Source organism: Solea senegalensis, linkage group LG14 (assembly GCF_019176455.1).
Source record: "Solea senegalensis isolate Sse05_10M linkage group LG14, IFAPA_SoseM_1, whole genome shotgun sequence".
In the NCBI taxonomy this organism is placed as follows: domain Eukaryota; kingdom Metazoa; phylum Chordata; class Actinopteri; order Pleuronectiformes; family Soleidae; genus Solea; species Solea senegalensis.
This window is the reverse complement of record NC_058034.1, coordinates 15753781-15776926: the sequence shown is the minus strand read 5'-3', so window position 1 is coordinate 15776926 and position 23146 is coordinate 15753781. Positions and strand designations below refer to the sequence as shown.

Below are 23146 nucleotides of genomic sequence, written 5' to 3'. Positions count from 1 at the left end.
TGTGTCTAAAACTACAGTTGATCATAAGACTTTTTTTCACATGAAGTGGATTAACACACAAATAAAACATTTACTGATGATGATGATGAATAATTAAATGAAACAATGTGCTCAGCTTATAGACAGTCAGAAACAGTTCAATGTGTTTTTGAAGGTTAAAAATTGTTTTTTTTTTTTCCCAAACATTTTTGCATAGTTCAAACATTGAATGACCACTGATTAAAAACAAGCCACTATAGGTATTTACTATGTACAGATAAGATGACAAATGCTAAGACGTCCGCTGAGTCTATTAAAACAGGTTCTGTAAATTTGTTCTTGCTACGTGGAATGAACGAGATTCATCAAACGTTTACAAAATACATATGTATATATACATACATACATATGTATATATGTATGTGTATATATATATATATACATATATACACATATGTATATATACATATATATACACATATGTATATATACATATATGTATGTGTATATATACATATATATGTATATATATATATATGTGTATATATATACATATATATATATGTATATATATACACAAAACACCACTTTGTCTCCTTTTTGGTCTCACTTGCATTTTTTGACAAACAATATAAATATAGTTCCGGGAAAAAATACACATGGTCGTGGCAGAGAGCATTTAAACTTGACTCACACTAACGCAAGAGGTGAGAGAAGCACAATCCATTGCGACAAAGATAATAACGCCGTGACAAAGGTTAAAAACAAACTGCATATCTGCTTGTAATCAATTGCAGCGACACAGTCGATCCCCCTTTACTACTACGTTCTCTACAATACTGTTCCACCTCTTATCTGTGGAGATAAAACAAAGAAAAGTGACTGACCAGTCTGGAGAGCAAACACACACACACACACACTGAAACCAAAGTGTTGTGTTATCACAGGTGACTGAAGGTGATGTGACTTTCAAAACAACCCTTCGAGTGAATACAAACATCGAGCAAAACGAGCTGGCAGTGTTTGCTGGGGAAGTGGCTACAACTGAGAGGGTTTCCTTACCACAGAAGTAGTTATTGACACATTAGTGATCAGAAAGACTAAGCACACGTTAAAGTAACTATTATAACATGCGGTACATTCTCAATATGTTTGTGTGTATTGAAACATGCAGCTCTGTATCGAGTGTGTGTGTCAGCTCGCCAGTTTGCGGCATTTTGGAGTGTGTCTTGGGCCACGTCTGTGAGTGTTTTTCCTGTGTGGAGCACAGAGGCCGAGATTCAGGACTCAGTGGATTCACGAGTGGTTCTTGTCGTAGTTCTTCACCATGCGTTTGATGTGGAACAGTTTGCGTCTCAGCCTGCGACACTCCCTCTTCTTGGACTGGTAGTCTGGTGTCTACAGTGCAGACGGAGCACATGAGTACGTTATGACACACATGAGAGCGTTAATGAAACTACATAGGGAAAACATGAAGGGAACACAAAACATTAGCAAAAAATAGTGTAGTGTACAAATGCAGTGACAGTTTACATGCACAGTTTAATCGAGCTAAGGCCGTAGTCGGACTAAGACAGGAAACCGGTCAACTCCCGGCAAGTTTGAGATTTATTGGCCGTGTACGAGTGACTATCTCTCTATCAGCTAGCGCATATCGAATCAGATTCCTGTTGACCTTTACGTCACAGAACAAACAACAGACGGTGCGATGGATCATGCTGTGGTTCAGTAGGTTTCGTACCTGCTGTACATCAGTCCAAAAGTGGGTCTTCTCAGTAGCTTTTACTCTCGCCGACGCCAGTGTGTTGTTTGCTCTTTTACGGCAACAGTGCTGTAGTTTATACGTCGCCTCCTTCTACTGCCGGGTCAAAGATGGAGGACTTTTTGGTGCATGCGCAGAATGCCAAGTCCAACTCCAGTCCGACTAAGCGTATACATGCAGGAGTATTGAATCTATCCAAGTATGTTAATCTGACTAAGACTAGCTCGATTTTAGATGGACTAACGTGTTTACATGACAACCAAATCATTCTGACTTAAATTGGACTTTTAACGTGCATGTAAACACACCGAGTGTGTTGCGTACAGTAAACAGCTTTCAGTACGCTGCCTGTTTGGAGAAGGAGGCGGGAGATGTTTTACATTATTGTTTTGATGTGAACATCCACAGCATGGAGAATGTCCTCTGACTCTGATTTTATACAATCTGCAGGATTAGTTCTGTGAGAATCTCTTTCATAAACAAGCAAAATTATTATGGAAAACTGGAATATACCTAAATTAATCAATATCAAATCAAACCGGGATCTTGTGAATCACAACAGAGATACCGAGTTTAATGATATGATTTTTTAGTTGGTTCATCTACAACATGTTTCTCTGTGTAAATAGTGTTTCAGTTCTTATGAGTGAGTACCTTACACACTGCTGCTTATGAACTACGCCTTGTAAAATATAATATGTAACATGAAGTGTGTTGTAAAATTTAGAACCTGAGTAAGTTTGTTCACCTGCTTCAGATCCTTTAGGTGATTATACTCCTCTGCTGTAATCTGAGGAAAAACAAAAAGTAAAACATTTGATTACATCTCCTGAATAGGAATCCTCTCTCTTCCTATTTCAATTTTGTGAATTCAGACCCTTGCAATTTTAAACTGTATAATATAAGCGCTTTTGGCCCCACCAGCCCCTGCATTGCTGGTGAATAAACACAAATGCTCCCTAAATTAGGTCTGATAGCAGTTTACAGATGAAGCACACAAATAATCTTACATAATTTCTGTTCATTCAGCCCCGTCTTCGGTGCGCGTCTTACCTGGTATTTGGTGGACGTTTCGTCCAGCGTGTCCAACTGGCGGCTGAGTTTGTTCAACCGATCGTTAATGTCGTCCATCTCGGCACACATGCGCTTGTAGTCCCTAAGGTCAGCATCAAACTCTGCCTTATATTCATGACGCTGCACGTCCGATTTTATCACCGGGTAAGAACTGGACGAAAGGAACGAAAGGAAAGAGACACAGAACAAAAAGCACATCAGCATCAGAGATAAACTCACTCTGTATGAGTCATCTCCTTCAATGCTGAGCCTGCTGAGAAACACACTGCACGGGACAGTGACGACTATTGGAAGTGTTGATTTTGATGAAATGGTGAATCCAAATAAGTAATTACTCTTTTTCATGAACTACATTGACTTGCATGTGTTGTACCTTTGGCCCAATTCTCTGGTTATCCCTGCGTACAGTCCATATAAACTGGCATGCTTCAGAGGATTAACGTCTCTGCCAGACAGAGTAGTGAATAGTGTAGCCTTCAGATGCTTAAACAACAATTGTTTAAGCATCTGTTTATTCACTGGTTTATACTTAAAGGTTTGAAAATCCAAGGTTTTCTAGCTGCGTTTTCCTCTCAATCAAGTCATCCTCATGAGCTTCATGTCCCGAGATTACGTGAATTTAGGTCTGGCCCTAAGGGAGCCACAGAATTTGACTGCAATAATCTACAATCTGAGGTCAATGACATTTCTATCTCTAATCCGGGTAAAGAAAGTGCAGCCTTGTTCCCGACGCTCACCTCTCCCACTCGTCTTCATCCAGCTCGTTGCCTGTCTCTCCTCCGGTCGTGTACTCTGTCTCATACTGAGACTCGTCCATGTCGGGGTTACGTCTGCGTCTCTTGCCCCGGTTGGCCGAGGGTTTGCGGCCTCCGCTCATCTCCTCAGAGGGGCTGGAGCTGGTTCTTCCTCCGTGGGAGTGGGCCTCTGATGGTCGGCTGGCCCTCTCCGAGTACCTGCAGGACACAAACAGACACAATGACATCAGCTTTTGTTATGATGAACAATATGTTTGTTTGTTTTTTGCACAGAATACCTGAAAGAAACATCATGAGATTTGCATGACCACGTTTGTAGGAGCCAGAGTTAAGTTAGTTTTAGTTCAGGGTTAGGCCGGGTGGTTGATCCAAGATTTGACACTTATATGTAATTTATTAACAGTTGAAGTAGTTAACTGTTGGCCTTAAGCCTTTGATTAAATTAAATATTCTCACAAGGAAAGGAACGTGGCTTTGTGGCCTTTCTGATGTTATTTTGTTTTTAGATAAAAGCTACTACAGACACTTTGACATCTTTGACAGCTATGATAGATAAAGGAATTGGAAGATATGTAGTGAAAAATATCTAGCAGTTTGAGGGTTGGGGCTGTTTTAGAAGCTGTACTAGGTTTTGGTGTAACAGGGTTTTTTGACAGTCAGGTCACTACGTGTCATTAGGTTGCGTTGTCTTACTGTTGGAATCTATAGATCGTCATTCACAAACTGAACATCGAGGGAATATTTCGATGTGTCGTTGATCCTCAAGAAGCTTGGATACACGTGGAGAGAAATGTAACTTGGATGTACGGCAAGTGGACATAAATGTGCAAACCCTTCACACAACTCTCTCTCGCCTTCGTGATTGATGAATTACAACAGTACCTACGAGTCAAGCCAATTGAAACCTGCTTACAGCTAACGACTATTCAGTGGCTTTGGAATTAAGTGTACTTCTGCAACTACAATGTTGTCTACAGTGTCAAATACAGCAATGTTACTCCTACAGTTCTTCTACAGGGGAACCCTGCTCCAACACACCTGATTCAAATAAATTGGTCGTTATCAGGCGGCTGCAGTGCTTGATGATGAGCTGACAATTTGAATCAGGTGTGTTGGAGCAGGGAAACATCTAAAACATGCAGGGAAGTGGGTCACCAGGACCTGGATTAAGAAACCCTAGTCATTTTTCTCTCAAAGATTTCCTTGAAGACATGCCTTGTGTCAGGGAAAGACACGTTTTATAACAAAATGTATACATTAAAAAAATAGGCTAAGATGAAAATTGTGAACATAAGAAAATAAACCTCCAAGAACATCAGGGAGGAGTTACAAGAATGACAGAATATGAGACAAACAAAACAATTATTCCCTGATGACCCAGACAAAGACAATATTGAGAAAGGTAAGGACACTCTGAACCACTAATGATTATTGTTGCTCATGCCCTACAATTTTCATCATGTGCCACGTAGAAGTCTCCCCGTGACCAGGAAGCAGGTACAGCTCTTTAATAACAAATTCAATTTTGTAGATTTGTAGGGATTTGTGGAGGAATCCAAATCCAGTGAAGCAGTTATTACAAGTTCTTACAATGGAAGGCAGCATGATGTCAGGACACAGCAGGTCTTCAGGCTAACATTCTTAAGCTGATGAAAAACATCGGCTCTGTTTACTCTGTGAGAGTGGAAATCGGCGGCGTAATAATAATAATTCTCTGTACTTCTCTTTCTGATGTGACTGACTTGTTTTTCAATGATTAACAAAGAGCAGTTTGCTCTGCGTGCACACACACACACACACACACACTGAAGGATTAAGGACAACAAAAATAAGGTGCTTCATAAAATCCTTTGAAGAAAATCAAATACGTCAGGTCGTAAACATTCTGCTCTTTTCTCATCCACAGTGATCATGAGGAAAAAACAAGGGAAAATTAATCTTTCTCGCACACACACACACAGGTTTGTGCTATTCTCCTTCCATTCGTTTGGACAGCCTAATCCTAAACCTAAACTTAACGTGGTGCAGTTAATGCCTAACCTCAATCTTAACCACAATTCACACTGCAATCCTAACTTTGCAGTTGAGCTTCGGAAATGAGCTTCTGCCTCATTAGGACCAGGTTTTGGTCTCCATGAGGACTACTGGTCGTGACAAGGTTAGTGTTTGTGCCAGAACAAGGTTCTAGAGAAGTAACAAATACAAGTACACACGGAGCTCTCCTTTGTGGGCAGGACAATATGTTTTAAACATAGTTGTGATTAGATATTACTTGTAACGTGTTTGAATGGTTGATTGTGTGTAATCTTTTGCTTTACAGGAAACAGAACAGAATTCTGCAACTACTGTAAATGTACTGTGCTCTAACCCTGTATCTGTTCTTCAGATATGTCAAATACACTAAATTAAAAGTACTTCTTCATTATAATGCCTCTTTTCTTCTCTTTTTTTCATGGCTTATCTTGAGTTTATGAGCGTGGGAGCACATATATATTTATTTATTAAATAAAATACGATTGGAGCTATGCTTAACCCCACTGATCACAGGCTTCCATCCAATTTCCCCGCACTAAAAAGACGCTAAGAACAATGACCCACCTTCCTGCGAGTTACACGAGGTGATTTACTGTTTGAATATGGAATATGTGGAAAAGAGAATGTATACCCAGAAACCTTTACTACATATTGAGAAAAACTGAGAACATGTCACGCACTCATTGTGGTGGTAAGAAGTGTCTCCGTTATAGAAGCTGCTGTCTGTCTTATCCGGTGTGTAGGAGATGACACTGTTCACCGAGGCGTTGAGCAGACCCGCTCCCTTCTCCGACACCAGCAGGGTGGGCGCGTCATGAACACTGTGGCTTTCCTCCACATTGTTCACCTACAGCGAGAAGGGAAAAAACAGGAGGAACAGACTCAGCAAAAGCAAACAAACAAACAATTCAGGACCCACAAAGCAGCAGGACAGCGTCGAAGGAGACATTATGTTTCTCCGCTTTCCGTAAAGTCAGCGACTTCAAGAGGAGAGAAAGGCAATCTCGATGGCAGGAAGTTTGTGACTTGGTGCTTTGAGTTTACACAGAGCGTGAGGCACGTCATTGAACGGCAGTCTAACAACTCCACAGTGAAGTGTGGAATATCTCCTTGATCCAGAGTGTGTGAAAAATTCAAGAGAATTAAAACGACAAAAGGCTAAACGCTAATAACGTATAAACAATTTAATAAATGGCTTTTTTATACCATGAATTACTAATCATGGGCATGTGTTACACACACACATAAAACAAATGTTTTGCTTTCACTTCTTTTTTGTTGCTTCACTTTGTTCACTTTGTTGCCACGAGCACGTTGAACGGATGTGTCCCTCCTTTGTGTCTTCAAACACAAATCTAATCACGGTCACTTCCTATGAGGTCAAATGTCACGCATGACTGAACTCTTTACAATGAAGGCCTTACTGGTGGTCACTGATTCTTCATCTGAACTTTAAATTAGCCCCATTGTTTCCCCACCTCAACTGCACACAGAGAACGCGATCCGGAACAATGTTGGTGTGAGGACTATGTGAGTAGAATATGTACTGCCTCTGCTCAGGGACACGTGGTTGTATTTCTAAGTTGCAACCATGCAAGTTAGACACAAACATTTTGTTTTAAGCATCGGTCAGAGGTGAGAATGTTATTTCACAACCACGCAGAACCTTTACAAAAGATAATTTCTTCTCCTCTGTTCTCTCGGGTGAAGCATGACATGAGCAGAACATCGGCCTAGCCCCCCAAAACAATAATCATGGTGGGTGTGTAGTGTTTGGGCGGGGGAGAATTGCCCCACAACATGCAGCTGCGGGAGAATCTCAAAAATGCTCTCCGGGTGTGCAACAACAGCAGCTGCTGTGTATGTACGCACAGGAAGAATGTCTGTGAGTCCTGAACCTGCAGAGACAAAGAGAAGAGGCCGGAAAAGAGACACAGAGCGGCGCATATGTTGTTGAAAGGAAATCTGGAGAAAGGACAAGTGAGGGAGGGAGATGTGGCACTGGTGATGCATGAGAGAGACAGGTAGATATCAAGGAGGGATGGCATTAAAAAAAGGTGAAAATGAAAGCTGTGAAGCAAAGATTGAGATTCACGCAACTGTAAAGTATCTCTGTGACAAAATAATTTAACATCACAATGATGGCACTTACGCTACAGCAGCTGTACTAAATGAATACAGTCGCTGCATGTGAATACAATCACGACTGTATTCATTTAGGTACGTGGACAAGGTCAGGAAGACCTGCTTCAGTTCAAACTGAGCATCGGGAAAAAAGTGACTTTGATGTGCTACGGTTGATGGTGTAAGATAGGCAGAAACTGATGATCTATCAGTTTTCAGACAAAGTGATGCAACTTAGAAGATAAAAACAAAGTCCCTCCCACACTCGCCAATCACGCCACGCCACCCCTAACATACATAACAGATAAAAAGTCAGATACCGAACTGAGAGAGGTGAGATGTGGAAACACTGGAGACTAAAAATATTAATGACTGAAGAGAAAACAGGAGGAGCAGAAGGAAAAAGTGAAATATCTCCAGTGTTCACAGAGAACGCTCCGACAAAAAAAGAGAGAAAATATCCAGTGAGCAGCAGTTCTCTGAGCAAAAATGCCCTGTTGTTGCCAGAGCACTGATAAGATTGGTTAGACTGTTACTACTTCTAACCAACAAGGTCTGCAGGAGACACTTTGAAGCAGATGGGAAGAAGACAGGTGCCACTTTTGCTCCACTGGCTATTAGGTACACAGGACACCTAATAAAGTGGCCAGTGAGTGTAACTTTCCTCAAAAGAACAGTATCCCTCCTTAAACAGCTGTGAGTAACATAACACATTATGTCAGACCAGAAATATCAACTTGAAAGACTCAGAAAATCTTTGTTATCCATCATTCACTAGCAGTTCTTAATAAAATATAAATGAATGCATATTAGGGCTGCAAGTAACAATGAGTTTGTTTTCTTGATGAATTAATTAGTTGTTTGGTCCATAAAGTGTTTTCCAAACCTTTTAATGAAATTGTCACATGTCTTGCTTTGTATACAACCTAAAATTATTCTGTATTCCGAGCAAAGAAATATTTACATTTAAGAAGCTGAAAAATCAGAGAGCTTGTTTAGTTACCAATTAATAATCAATTGATTATTCCGTGCAGCCCCAGTGTATCTACCTAATCATTTTTAGAGATACATTAGCAATAAATTGATGTCGAGAATGTGTTTACATGCAGCCCTGCAGAACCCGACACTGATGACCTCATGCAGCAGCAGATACAATGCACCCCTACCAGCCCATGGGTGAGCTGAATGAGGCCAGTGTGTGAGGTCATCAGAGCGAGCCGGGCCTCCGCGAGCTCAGCAACAGAGATGGTCAACTCTCAAACCGACCACTGCCTGAGACTGTCACTGTCACAGTGTTTAAAGGAGCCAAACAAACCAGATGACTCATTCTGTGGCACAGATTCAGGTAGTTCTACGTGGAAGGAAAGAACTGTTGGAAATATATCAGGAAACTGAGGACAAAGTGGTTCAACTTCCACACAAAGAGGTCTGCTTATGTAACCTGTTACAGATAGATAAAATAGATGGCCATCATGATACAATGATGACACACTTTGGCCGACCTGCTTTGGCAGATCATTCCCTCTTTTAGGCAGCAAAGTCCTCGTGTGTACATTTCACTATCTACAGTATATCAACCTTTGAATAAACAATCACCTCCCAGAATTGTCATTAGGGTGATCAGGTATCAGCATTTGCTTCCTTTGTCCCACATACCACGTACTGGGACAATGTCCCACATTGTAATCGGCTCTAGACAGATGCTTGTGTCTGTGCGTCGTCTTCCTTTTGTTGTGGGAAAAGTTCCCATCAGTCACAAATTGATGAAAAAAATGATGGAAAATACAGCAAAGAAAAGACGATGCAGCTAAGTTGCACTTGTAAATGATCAAAAGTATGGGGAAAAAAATTACACTGGCCTGCTTATATATATGCCTGTATAAGCCATAGCTTTTACAAAGAACCAGTTGTACACTTGATACATACGGTCAATCCTGTTTATCTTTAAAGTACCACACTGGGATCTGGTCACCCTACCTTTGAAGTTTGGAGGACATGTGACAGCCTCAAGGTCAAATTGTAAAGTAATGACAAGTTTGCAAAGACTCACTGCTTATTTGAATAATGTGATCAAATAACAGAGCTATGGTAGTAATTCTAAGTCGTGTTAGTAAGCAAAGATAAGTATTACATGCTGTATGTTTGCGGATGCTGTGAACGATCAGTGTTTTTATAAATTTGATGCATGATTATTCTATAAAGTGCTGTATAAATAAAGCAAATAAATAACTATTAACAATTAACTAGCAATAACTTAGTTTGTTTATTTATACCTATTTACTGGCGGTTACATGAGCAACTATTGTAGATTAGAGGTTGTGGATGGGTATACTGGCAGTGATTTTAAGAATTTTATCATATTATTTTTAATTCGTTGCAAACTAAGCATCTGCTTTTACTGACTTGTGGTGAACTCTTCTTCAGAACTATGTTACATTTAGTTTTAACATAAATAAAATAATACAAACTGCTCATGACAAAGTGCACAGATATGCTAGTGGTGCTGTTTATGACCGTCAATTAAATGACCTCATAGACATTCATTGTACATAACATTTGAAAACAGTAATCAATAATTAGCCTATACCTCAGCTAACAGAGCAGTATGACTGAAGTGTTGTTGACATTTAAAAACCAAATGCAGGCTCTGTAGAAACCACCCGACTGCGTCCTATCTTCTCAGGTGGTTAATGATTACTCAGAGTGAAACCAGGTGGCAGGCTGGGCGCAAACAAACCCCGGTTGCTATCAGCTCTGACCCTGAACAAAGTGACTCAGTCAGGGGGAAACACTCTTAATGCTCATGTCTGACTGTCTCCCTGCTAGATCCTATAAAATGATAATGATCAATATGTTACGTGAGGATCCTCTTGGACTTTCAGCTCATAAAGATGAGCGATGGACTCACATGAGACAAAAAGTCCATCTGGATGTAGACAATAGTTATATGTTAAAAATAGTACAGAACGTGCAAGTGTGTATTTAGGGAGTCTGCATCACCACAATCACCTAACCTGTCCTTATAACTGATGATTACTGAAGTGAGATGACTACCTCACTAATGGGCTACCTAATGACCTATTTTGTATCTCAGAAATTGGTACAAAACTACTTGGACATGTGGCAACAAGTCAAACAGTTAGGCAGCAAAAAGAAAAAGAGTCTGTCATTCTGCTTTAGAGGCTGAATCAGGAAAAAAAAATCATAGTTGATCATTTCATCATCTAATCAAATGGGCATTAAATTCACCCAACCGTCCTTCAGCTGGATTTTAATCTCTCTTTGACCTTGTTCACTTCAAATGTGATTTTTTTCCATTAATCCCCCGTAAATCCAGTCATATTTAAGTGCCACTGCCATCTTATTGTCTCCTACCCATTCCTCCACATCGCGGCCTTCTGAAGCCTTCCCCGCGACAAGAGGCTCCTCCCAGTAGATGTTTGGTTTCCCGTAGCGCCAGATCTTCCCTCGAGTTTTGAATGCAAAGAAGGCTGCGACACCCAGAGCGATAACGACCAGGAATCCACACACCATGGCAACACCCTAAAAGAGCAAAAACACGGGGCATGAAATTTGGAAAGATCTCAATTAGATACACACACATAGTTGACATATTTGATTACAATGTAGCAAATGCTTCACAAAAGGCAACTGTTTGTCAATAATCTAAGACAATTAACTGAACCGTCAGCAGAGATAAAACATTGGTTCAGTATCACACTATGTGACATTACACAAAGAAACCTTTTGAATGCTTTACCTCAGAAATGTTTCTCTGTTCAACAAGTTGTTATTATGTTTTTTTCTCATGAAGACTCAAGAATCAGGAATTATGTCTATTCTTAATTTATAATTAGTGATATTGACAAATGTAAAACACCTTATCCTGATAATGTTTTTAGCAGCAGTGTCCAGCCCAATTTCCTTCAAAATACATTATAGCAATATGAAGACGTCACAACAGTTCCAGGAGATTTATATTACAGTATCTTATAGGAGATCTATAAGATAACTTATAGACTCAACAAACCTTAACACTGTGGGCATTAAAATTAGTCTTGCAGTCTAAATAGTTGAACGTGTAAATTATATTGTTTGTGGTCTTTACAGCTCCTTTAATAAAAATGAAAACTATTTCACCTGGAACACAATGGTTTAATTTGACAGTACAAATGATTCATCATCATGAAATACTGATCCAACCTTTGTTGTCTGCTGACAGAGAATGAGGAACACTACAAACCTCCTGTGGGTCCACAAAGCAGTAATGGTAGAGGTACTGGTTGTACATGGGGAAGCCTCCCACTCCTCCCATCTGTGAGTAGCCGGTCTGGTACAGGTTCTGGCACATCATGAGCATTGGGTTGTACATCATGCTGGAGGAGCCCTGGGCCATTGGGTTCACTCCAACGATGTAGACAATGTTTATGATTCCCTGTGGGAGAGGCAGATTTATTCATATTTACAATTACGTCAATCTCTAATGATTACACTGAATTAGATGGTGTGCAGAGAAAAATATGCTCGGTAATACACCACATAAAGAAAAAGTACAGTGTCTTCATTTCCTTAAATCTAGAAAACTATTACACTGTATACGAAACATTGAGTAAACATCTGAGTGTGACCATGTGTTTTTACTGAATATAATGCAGCTGTGTGAAGACTCCTGCTTCAGATTGTATTCCTGGTACTGAGGGTTTTTCGAAACCATGCACATTTAAATACCATTCATTTTAGAGCAGGGTGGGAATAGTGAACTCTAAATACTGGAAATCAGCAAGAGGTGCTTCAGCCAAAAAAGAAAAAAAGCATTTTCAGTGTTGCAAATGTAAGGTTCAAATCAAATTCCTCTTATGTTGTAGTAGAAGCACTACAGTGAAAAATATGAAAAAAAACAAAAAACTTAAAGTGATAGTTCAGGTTTTTGGAGGTATGTTTGTATAGTCATCGCCAGGAACGGCTGTCAGCAGATACACAAGGAAAAACAGATTTAAGCTACTTGACAAAAAGCTCTAACACTCTTGCCTTTGCAGCTAGAAGACCCGGGTTCGCGACCCAGTCGGAATAAAGACGCGTGTGCATGGGTTTTCTCCGGGTTCTCCGGTTTCCTCCAACAGTCCAAAAACATGCAGACTTGGGGATTAGGCAAACACTCTAAATTGACTGAGGTGTGAGAGTAAATGGTTGTTTGTCTCTATGTGTGCTCTGTGATGGCTTGGCGACCTGTCCAGGACACACCCCACTTTTAGCCCTATGTCAGCTGGGATTGGCACCAGCTCCCCTGTGACCCTCATGAGGAGGATAGAAGTGGTAGAAGTTGGATGGATGGATAAAAGGCTTACCAAATTAAATCTATGCTTTGATTTGTCTGTGTCATGCTGTGACCACATGGACTTACACCTAATACTAAAATCTGGATACTGGTGGATCAGAGACAAATGACGGAACAGCAGTAGTGCAAAAACCTGTGAGTAAAGAGTTACCAAGAGGGTGAAACCTCTCAATTTATCTTTCTGTGACATTCAAAGATGTGGGAGGAAATTATTCCACCACCTGACAACCACTCCTGATGACGAAAGCTTCGCTGTTGAGAAATCTGTGTGGCTCTGATTGATGAGTCAGCATAATTCCACCTTGTTACCTTTTTATGACCTGTAGTGACAGCACAGCCTGAATATTCCACCCCTGTACAATATCATGTATATGAGAAACTGTTGTATTTATGTATTTGTGCAAAAATGTGTACGTATTCTTTACAACAATTTTCACTTTAATCTATACATTTGTAATTATATAGCCTGTGTGTGACAATAAAAATCTTAAATATTGAGTGCGTGATTGAGTGAATGATGAGTCAAATGACTACTTATCACTGAAATTAGACTTTCTGCTGACAGTACCACAAGATCACTCCATACGTAAGACAAATGTGAAACCATCAGAAATCTGAAGTATGGATAAGTTTTACCTGCAGGGCGGCCATGATGATGCTGGTTATCAAGAGTGCAAGAAAGAACTTCCTGCTGCGGAACATGCTGGATTTAGAGAAGCTGGTGATGAAGAATCCCAGCGCTCCGATGAAGTTAATGGCTGCCATGGCAATCATGGCGGTTTTGGCCGAGTAAGGAGAAATGTAGGAGCCATAGTAGTTGTTGTTGTTGTAGCCTCCATAACCTCCATATCCGGAGCCATAGCTGGAGCCAAAGCTGCCCCCTGCGTATCCGCTGCCGTAGCCCATCCCAGTGCCATAGCCCATTCCCATACCGTATCCATACTGCATGTCCCACATGAGGGTGGAGGCCACGCAGGCGAATATTGCCACACAGAGGATGATCACTGTAGCCATCATGGCCTTGATGATCCCAGGAGGTGACAGCCATTTGTAGAAGTGCTGTGGTTTGTCCTCAATGTAGTAAGATCCAGGCGGAGGTGGGTAGGCGTTGAAATCACTCTGAGGGCCATGGAAGCTGCCTGGAGGGCCAAAGCCGTTGTTGGATGGAGGGCTGTAAACAGGCGGACTCTCATAGTGCTGTTTGTCGAACATCGCTGAATATACGTCGAGGACTGTAAACACAAACACGATAAAAAGAAAGAAGAGTGTAAGAAAAACAGCTGAGGGAAAAAGAGCCTGGCTCTGTTTTTTAGCAGCACTGATATGAGTAATAACTCGTACATGGAGAGATATGGGAAAGTGAGGCGTGACCGTCTCTGGTAAGGAGGCTGAGTAACAGAACTGTGTAAATGTTTTACCTTTTCCAAGAGAATGTGATTTATGACGGTACAAGTTAGGGCTGTTTGTGCAATTTTCTCCTGCTGTCAGGTTCAGTGAATTCGTTTTTACAAGGATTATCACACACCACAGCATACCTGCTTTATGTAAAAAAGGAAATGCTGTGCATTACAGCACAGTAATAAGATGGTAATGAGTCATTGGGAAGTAATATTATGGTAATACTATCTTATTTTTGTAGTAATTACAACATGTTTGTTTGGTAATAACAACAGATAATGTGTATGAGACACAAGGGAGGGTGAATAGCACATTTATAATATAGTAATTATTCCTGTGAAGGTATGACATTTATAGTAACCTATTTTCATTAGCAAGTTTATACCTGGGTATAATATGATATTACTTTAAATTATTATTACCACACTATTAACATTGATATTACCAAGCTGGAAATTACATTAGAAATTAGAGCTCAGAATTCCATAACATGTCCTCCCAATTACAAAATAATTTCCATACTATCACTACGTTGTTACTGTACTGTACTGTAATGTTCAATCTTTGTAAGGAATGACCTTAGCTTTGAGGTCTGAGCCAGTAAAATGTGGAGAAGACCGTACCAGGACAGAGAGTGCAGCCTAACAACAATACTTTCTCTTTTGCCTCTTCACAGACAGTAGGAGTGTCTTTCCAGCCTCCACAATGTCCAGCCAGACTTTGAACATTTCACATCCCTCCATCCAGCTACAAAATGCTGTTCCCTGTTCTGTGTCACATATCTCACAGAGGAGGTCGCAGGATAAACACAATGTACACAACCTAACAATGCTCATTCTTCTGCACGGAGCCTTACAGGGCGTGGGCTGCAACAAATGAAGTAAAAAAGGCACTGGAACACCAAGGAAGAGTTACAGTTTTTCCTTATTTTCAATCTGAAATCTTAACCTGACATGAATGCCTTTTATTCAGCAACAACAACAATAAAGGAACTAAGTCATTGACTCATGGGCTACAACTAATTCATCTATTACTTCAATGATTAGGTGTTTGTCTAATGATTGGTGGATGTCCATTTGCAGATTGAAGCTTCTAAACGTAATCATTGCTGGCAGATCTTCTGAGGCATATTAACTGCTGCTTTTCTCCACTTTATATTACAATCAATTTAAATATGTCAGCTTTAAAATGCCAGCTGCACAAAACATATAATTAATATGTCCACTAGGACTGTGTGAAGGGAATGCATGTTTATTTAAATGGCTAGTCAGGGGCGACACATTATCATGATAAAAGTTGCAACCACACCTTAACAGACCCAAATGAAAGAATTGACCCGGATAATCACCTCTACTTTAACATGACTGAGAAATGCCAGTACTACACTGAAGATCAATTCAACGAGTGCATTGAGATGGATGGTAAACTGTCTTTAATTCACTTCAATAGCAGGAGCTTATACACCAACTTCGCCCACAGTAGGGAATACCTACAACACTTCAAAAATACTTTCAACATTATTGCGGTGTCGGAAATATGGATTAATGAAGACAAAGGCACAGATTTTTGCCTGGATGGATATAAACTTGTCTATGTTAACAGAAGAAACAAAGGTGGAGGAGGAGTGGCCCTGTTCATTGACAATAACATCGAGTATGACATTGTATAAAATATGTCTAAAGCTGTTGAACACTTAATGGAATGTGTGACAATTGAAATCTGTGTGAGGAAAGGCAGAAATATAGTGCTAGGCTGTGTTTACAGAGCACCAGACTCAAGACTAGAAGATTTCAATGAATGTGTGGGAAGAATAGAGGGTTTTATCTGTGGTGATGTGAATATTGACTTACTCAACCCATAAGGAGGGGAGGGAGCTGACATTGATAAGCACAAATTTCAACATGTGAGAAGTATTTAGCTGCCCCTGTAAATCGAGCCACTACGGAGAATCAATTGATCCAAGATGGAATTGCTAAGCTGATCACTGTCCAAGTTAATAGTTAACCTGATGAATTGACCTCTATTGATTGGATCGTTTTGTGACTTTGGGACGTTGTAACACGCCAGGCAACAAGTCAAGACCATATTATTCACGACGGAATAATATGGACACATGTACAGACATACATGGAGTCTGATTGACTGTCTAGAGCTAGACTACATCTCTGAGTGCTACCTGCTGCTGAAACATGTTTTGTCACAAACTGTCACAAGAATATAAAAAAAAAAAAAAGGAGTATGATGAAATTATGCATTGTAAGATGAAAATATGTATTCTGTGGGTAATGGGGGCGGGACTAGATAAGCTTCTGCTTCTCCCGCTTTCCCTTTCGGTTATGTGTATTGCGTGAACTACACTAAGATGATGTGTGATGATGAGTGATCTAACTGACATGACCGAAATAAACATATAAATAAATCAGTTGATTTACCAATTTTGCCCTGAGTGAAAACAGTTAATTGTGGTTTTAAAACTTCTTTATGGGCAGAGAACAACAACCAAGTGTTAAACAGAGAAACACATGTCATATATGAGGTAAAACATTTGCAGCAGTTAAGTGTATTATTGACATTAAGGGATATTTAATCTCACTATATAGTGTTGTTAGCGAATTATTTAAATATGAATTGCAAAGTCCATCTTCCCTTGGTCGACCACAACAATAGCTCTGATTTAAAAACAAACAAAAAAATATCACATATCATCTGTATCTTTTACTTTCTCTTCATCAGACATCTTGTGAGGGAGGTAATGACAGAGGAAGGCGCTTGGCCATTCACAAGTTAATTCATACAGAGAGAGACAGTCAGTCACTGGCACTGCCCTCAAGTCTACAGTCCTGGGTTATAACTCTCTGCTCTTTATTGGACTCTGGCACACACAGCAGCAGAGGCCTTGCCTCAGAGCCTCCATCTCAGACACCTTCCCATTACTCCCTCCCTCGCTCATTCCTCCATGTCCTTCATCTCCTTCATCACCTCCCCCTTCTCTCCATCCCTCCATAACTTCTTGCCTTTGTTTTGGGAGCAGGAGGGGCATAAGTCAAGGCTGTTATAGTCACAGGAACGGTGTTGCCATGGAGTCAGGGGAAAGGGAAAAAAAACAGAAAAAAGAGAAAGGAAAATTGAGGCACTGTCCAGAGAGGATCACACAAGAGCTCCTCTGTGCTGCTCCAGAGTGGAGTGAGGTGGGAAAAGCAGGGAGGACAGGTGGAGGGCTATCAGGTGTCCACTGTTGATCAACAGGCTGTCCCACGAGCCACTGGGCCGTAGTTTATTTACTACTGCAGTGTTTGCTTTTTATTGCTAACGAGCAGGAAACAATCTGAGGGTCAAGGTCTTTCAGAGCAATGAAATACTGCCAATAAAAGGCCAAATGACAGAGGTCACACCAACGTGAAACTCCCACTTCCATATTTCCGATTTAAAACATTAGGAAATATGTATTTAAAGCCCACAACTCTTCTGGTGTGTACAAGTCTGAGGCTTAAAAACATCTTATACAGATAACTTTCTTTATCTCCTATGGGAAATTCAAGTTTCCACAGTTCCACCACTCCACACAAAATCAAAACAGAAATCCAGATTGCATGAGGAAACACTACATGGCATAATGGGAGAGAGCGTACTCAGCACTATACTAAAATGTAAGGTATGCAGAGACAAACTGGGCTCAAGACCAATAAAAAAATTAATGAATAGCTGAAAATATAGGGAATAAAAACTGCCCAGGCTAAAAAGAAAGTGATAAATACCTAAAAAAAAAATACATGCATAAATAAATAGATACATTCAACAAATAGTGCCCATAGGACTATAATCAGTGCAATCTTTATAAAAAAAATATAATAATCAAACGAACAATTGAAGATTCATGTCCATCCCTGCTATAAACCTCCCAAACACTATGGTCGACTGGGGGTTAAAAAAATGAATGCAATAAAATAAAGGGAGCGGTCAACAGCAGGGCCAATCTTTAGAGGCAGAAATATCAGGAACAACTTTTTTTTAACCACCTAGAGCTGCAACAATCTTTAAATTACTTCTTTAAAAACACAAAACAAAAACAAATGATATGCAATTAAAGGTTCCAGTTTCTTCAACACAGAAACTTGCCACATAACTTTGTTTGAACCTAGTACAATTTGACTTAAAGTACCTGCTGTGCAGTGAAAAACAAGTGACAGCAGCAGTAGCAGCAGTAGCAGCAGCAGCAGCAGTAGTATAATAGGAGCAGTAATAACCAAGTGGTGTTTGTCTAAAACTTCATGCAGAGCAGAGAGCTGAGCATTTGGACAACAGTCCCAGGTCAGGTCACACACCCACCAGCCGCAGCCTGAGCTCAAATACAACACAGAGACTCTATCATCTGCTGCTGATAATGGAATTCTACTCACACAGTCACATGTCTGACATCTGTCAAAAACAATTAGACTCCAGCTCCATGTAGACTGGGACACACAGGAGGCAGCACAACACTTGTTTCTTATGGATTAAATCACATATGTACATAACTAAAAAGGTACTGCACATGAAATCAAAAAGTGAAAAGGTTTCTTGAGCTGCATTGGTGTGAACTGGGTGTACCTAATAATCTGGCATCTAAGTGTAATGAATCAGTCCTGACTGGATATGAGCCGATCCAGTGCTCAGTATCAGTCTGACGCTGGTCAAAGTCACTGGATCAGATACCAAAAACAGTCACGCTGTAAAGAGAGACACAAAGCACCCGACATCATGTGACCAGAACATGAGTGAGGCTGCACATGTCTGGAAAACAAGTGCAACACAGCTTAGGTTGAGTGTGCAACACTTCAGATTGTTTATCGACAGGAAGTGAATGTACTATGTGTTCTCGTAGCTTTAGAATAAAGATTTTATGTGTACTTAAGGTGCGGACCTTGCGTTTCAATCTCGCACCGCTTTGTTTATACAACAACCTGAACAAACAAACAAGCCAGAGTGTGAAGAGAGATATGCTTTCTGGAATGCAAAGGCCACCGTAGTTACCTGACACAGGTAGGAAAGGGAGTGGAGGAGTTCAACATCTATTACAAACTAACTACAAACACCAAAGGAGATCTAGTTAAGACTGTATTGGAGTGATATCTGTATCTCATGGTTGTGATATTGGCTTCTGTATTGGATAAGAAAATGTGGTATGGAGTCAAAGCAAGTCCCTACTGTCTATGACTCTGTAGTAGTAACAACAACAACAACAACGCTTTATTATCCTCACAGCAGAAGTCAGAATCAAACATTTCTCTGTCATTACTAGGGATGGGACTATACCACTTTTTTGTGTCTGATACCGATATCACAAACTCGAGTATCTACCAATACCGATAAGAGTCAGATACAGTTATTTTAGGCCATTATATGAACTATGAACACATTAGTGCTGAGTCATTTTAAAGACATAATTCAATATATAGGATTTTTGGATTGTATCAGATTTGACATTTATATCTTTTCGATGTCCGATGCAGTGATTTTGACCAAAACTGGACCGATACTGACCGATGCCGTTTCCCATCCCTATAGATTACTCTTAACACTCTCTGTGAGAGAGTGTAAATACTTATATCTAAAAATGTATTTATGTTTTCTTATGTGTTGTGTTACATTTACCTCCATCACCTGAAAAAGGTTAGAAACCAGTGTTTTAATTGATTTAAGTGATCTACTGATGCTTTTAACAGGAATTAGTTTCACTACAGTGCACGGTAGTGTATTTTACACTCATGGAGGCCATAGTGGTTCGGCTGTAATTCTTTCTTTGGGTGTTTTCTTCTGAGAAATTCGCTGGAAAAAGTGCTCTCTGATTGATCAGTATCCACCTGTCCCTCTTCTGTATCGAGTATTTGGTGAAAACCTCCGTCAAACACACGTACACAGCAGCGTGAGTAAGACTGAATGAGTTTAAACAGTATTGTTAGATAACAATGCACCTGTAATGTCGTCGTCTTCTTACCTGAGGATGACTGAGGAGGAGGAAGAGGCTGAAATCTGGCCCGGGTCCCTGTTTCCTGTGAAAACTCTCCTCGGTGCACTCAAAAGTTTGTGAATCGCTGAGAAAAAAAATCAACAACAAAATAAACGTCCGCTGGAAAGATGGCAACTTTTAATGTGTATCTCGTTATCCGGGGTTCAACTTTAAAAAGTCGCGTCTCTGCTTGAAGCCCCAGTCCCGAGTAGAGACAAGAGACAGTTAACGGTCGGTGTCCGAACAGTCTGAATCCTCTGAACAAGTGCTTTGTCCCGCCTGACTACACCGTCACACCGCCGCGCATCCGCCGCCAGAGGGCAGCCTTTCCCATGTTTACACATGAGACAATAAAACAGGATTCTCAGTGTCCACACAAAGTGACAGAAATGATGTCCCTGGACCCTCACTACAATGTTCAAGGATAGTAAATCGTAATATTGTATTAACACTCACCAGCCACTTTATTAGGTACAGAAGACGCCAGGCAGCAGTGGCTCCTGGAGTTAGGGTTAGCGAAGGTCCTCTGAATACCTTGAGTAGTTTTATCTTAGAACCATGTTTCTCAAACTGTGGTACATGTACCACCAGTAGTACACAAGCTTTCTCTGGTGGTACTTGGAGGAAAATACCTGAAATACCAGGGTATGTGATCAGAGTGGAGCTGAGGATATTTGACCAAGGTGCATAGAAAATGAAACAAATAACAAAAAAAATGACGAAGCGTGCAAATCGCCAAGATGGACGCCAAATTCAAAATGGCCGACTTCCTGTTGAGTTGAGGCCATGGTCCCAAAGGACTTTTTTATTTGTCTTGGGCTATAACAAGTTCCCACCAAGGAACTTCAGGAGATCGACAGACTCTGAAAATACTCAGACCAACAACCAAATCACTTAAATCGGGATTTCTTAAACAATCACCATCCAAGAGCCAAACATTGCTAAAATGAGAAATATGAGTATGCAAGACTTTTGCACCAAAAACACCTGATTAAAGACAAAAACTATGGTACTGTAGGACACCTACACCTACCTTCCTGAACTGCAATCCACCCTAAGGATGAACTGGACACTGACTCCTCAATGCTGTAGTTTCACAATATTCTACATGAATCAGTGCATGCACAGTCATTTAACTGCAGCCTCCACCACAATGTAAAACAGTATTTTCACATTTCTCTTTTTCAAATGTTGTAAAACTTGCTTTGATTCAACTGTACTCCTCTCTCTGGTTACAAGAAATGTATAGCTTATGTATTTTGAGGTCAGACATGAACAGTAGCTGTGCTATCCATATCCACTTTGTGAGATCTCCTTTAACTTTTGTGGCTGTAGAAAACTGCATTGACACACCTTAAGTGGACAAAAATGCCACCATTGCGTTCCTGATCAATTCCGCCTGGGTCCATTTTACCTGGAAAGAGAGGATCAAACTTAACAGGCATTGTGCACAGGCTCGAATTTAACCCTGGTTTGAGCATCTGCAAAATACAACCCACAATTACAAGTCACATTGTCGATCAATGCCACTACCCCATGTACAGCACACAGGTGCAGCAGTCTGGAAGAATAAAAATAACCACCACATGGTTTTTCCCAACTTGTAGGAAACCCATGTATGGCAAACGCCCCTGCATCTGACAGGACTGTAAAATAATAGTTTGACACTTGTATATTTGGATTGATCCAGTTGAACACATATACCCACCTACAGTGGGTGGTTAGGTCTTGTCATGTCTTCAGTCAGTGGCTGTAGGTCGTCTCCATCAGCAGTGAGTAGGTGCAGTGTAGATGCAAAATCCTTGTCATCTTTGCTCCTGCTGCCTTGCCTGTCCTTATTTATTTATACACATATACATATATATATATACACATATATATATCAATTTATATGTATATATATATATATATATATACACATATATGTATATATATATCTAAACCTACACCTTTAGATTTCAGGCGAAGTGCACACAATCCTGGACACAGAAGCTGTCAGACAAAAAGGATGATCATCAATATTCACAAGAGAAAAAAAAAGGAATGTTTTTTTCTTCTGTTTTCTCAGTCCCTTGCACATTGACTTTGGAATCCAAGGTTCTTTTTGCTTTTCTGGGTCAGAAATAGAGCAATAGAGCACCTTATAATCAAGAAAACCTCACTGGGCGACATGTCTGTCTGTGCCCTCCAGACAAACTTTAACAGATCTGGTCGACAGCAAGATCTTTAAATACACACACACAGAGCTATCACTTTCAGGATACTGCATTAACTCCCATTCAGTTGGACAGTGCAACCAAAACAATAACCCTAACCAATAACCCTAACCTTAGCCTAAATACAGTTAAAATATTAGCCCTAAACTTAACCAGTTTCTCAGTAATGAGCTTCTGCCTCATTAGGTGGCACAGTGGTGTATAGGTTAGCACTGTTGCCCCACAGCAAGAAGGTACTGGGTCCCATTCCCAGACTGGGACCTTTCTGTGTGTTCTCCCCGTGTCTTCGTGGGTTCCCGTCGGGCTTTCCGGTTTCCTCCCATCATCAAAACAAGCAAGACTGTTAGACACATTGTCAGTCGCACCAGCTCTGATCAACCCTCCATCTGACCTCACAATTTCAGTTGTATAATGACTATCATTTCCTTTCCAGTAGGACCAGGTTTTAGTCTCCATGAGGACTACTGGTCATGACAAGGTCAG

At 40.4% G+C, this 23146-nt stretch overlaps 1 protein-coding gene across 2 annotated transcripts; it reads right to left on the bottom strand.

The window, feature by feature from the left end:
- Positions 1–524: 524 nt before the first annotated feature.
- LOC122780594 (occludin-like) lies at positions 525–20732 on the bottom strand. 2 transcript variants are annotated; one of them, XM_044043657.1, is made up of 9 exons: positions 20436–20732; positions 13700–14295; positions 11972–12163; positions 11104–11271; positions 6285–6451; positions 3553–3768; positions 2795–2966; positions 2490–2531; positions 525–1377 (listed from the first exon to the last, which is right to left on the bottom strand). In XM_044043657.1, exons 2-9 carry the CDS (start codon positions 14273–14275, stop codon positions 1276–1278), a joined length of 1635 nt encoding a protein of 544 aa, XP_043899592.1. In that variant the 5' UTR covers positions 14276–14295; positions 20436–20732; the 3' UTR covers positions 525–1275. The 2 variants fall into 2 exon arrangements, with proteins under 2 accessions (XP_043899592.1, XP_043899594.1); XM_044043659.1 differs by lacking the exon at positions 20436–20732 and having other exon boundaries at positions 13700–14421.
- Positions 20733–23146: the final 2414 nt, after the last annotated feature.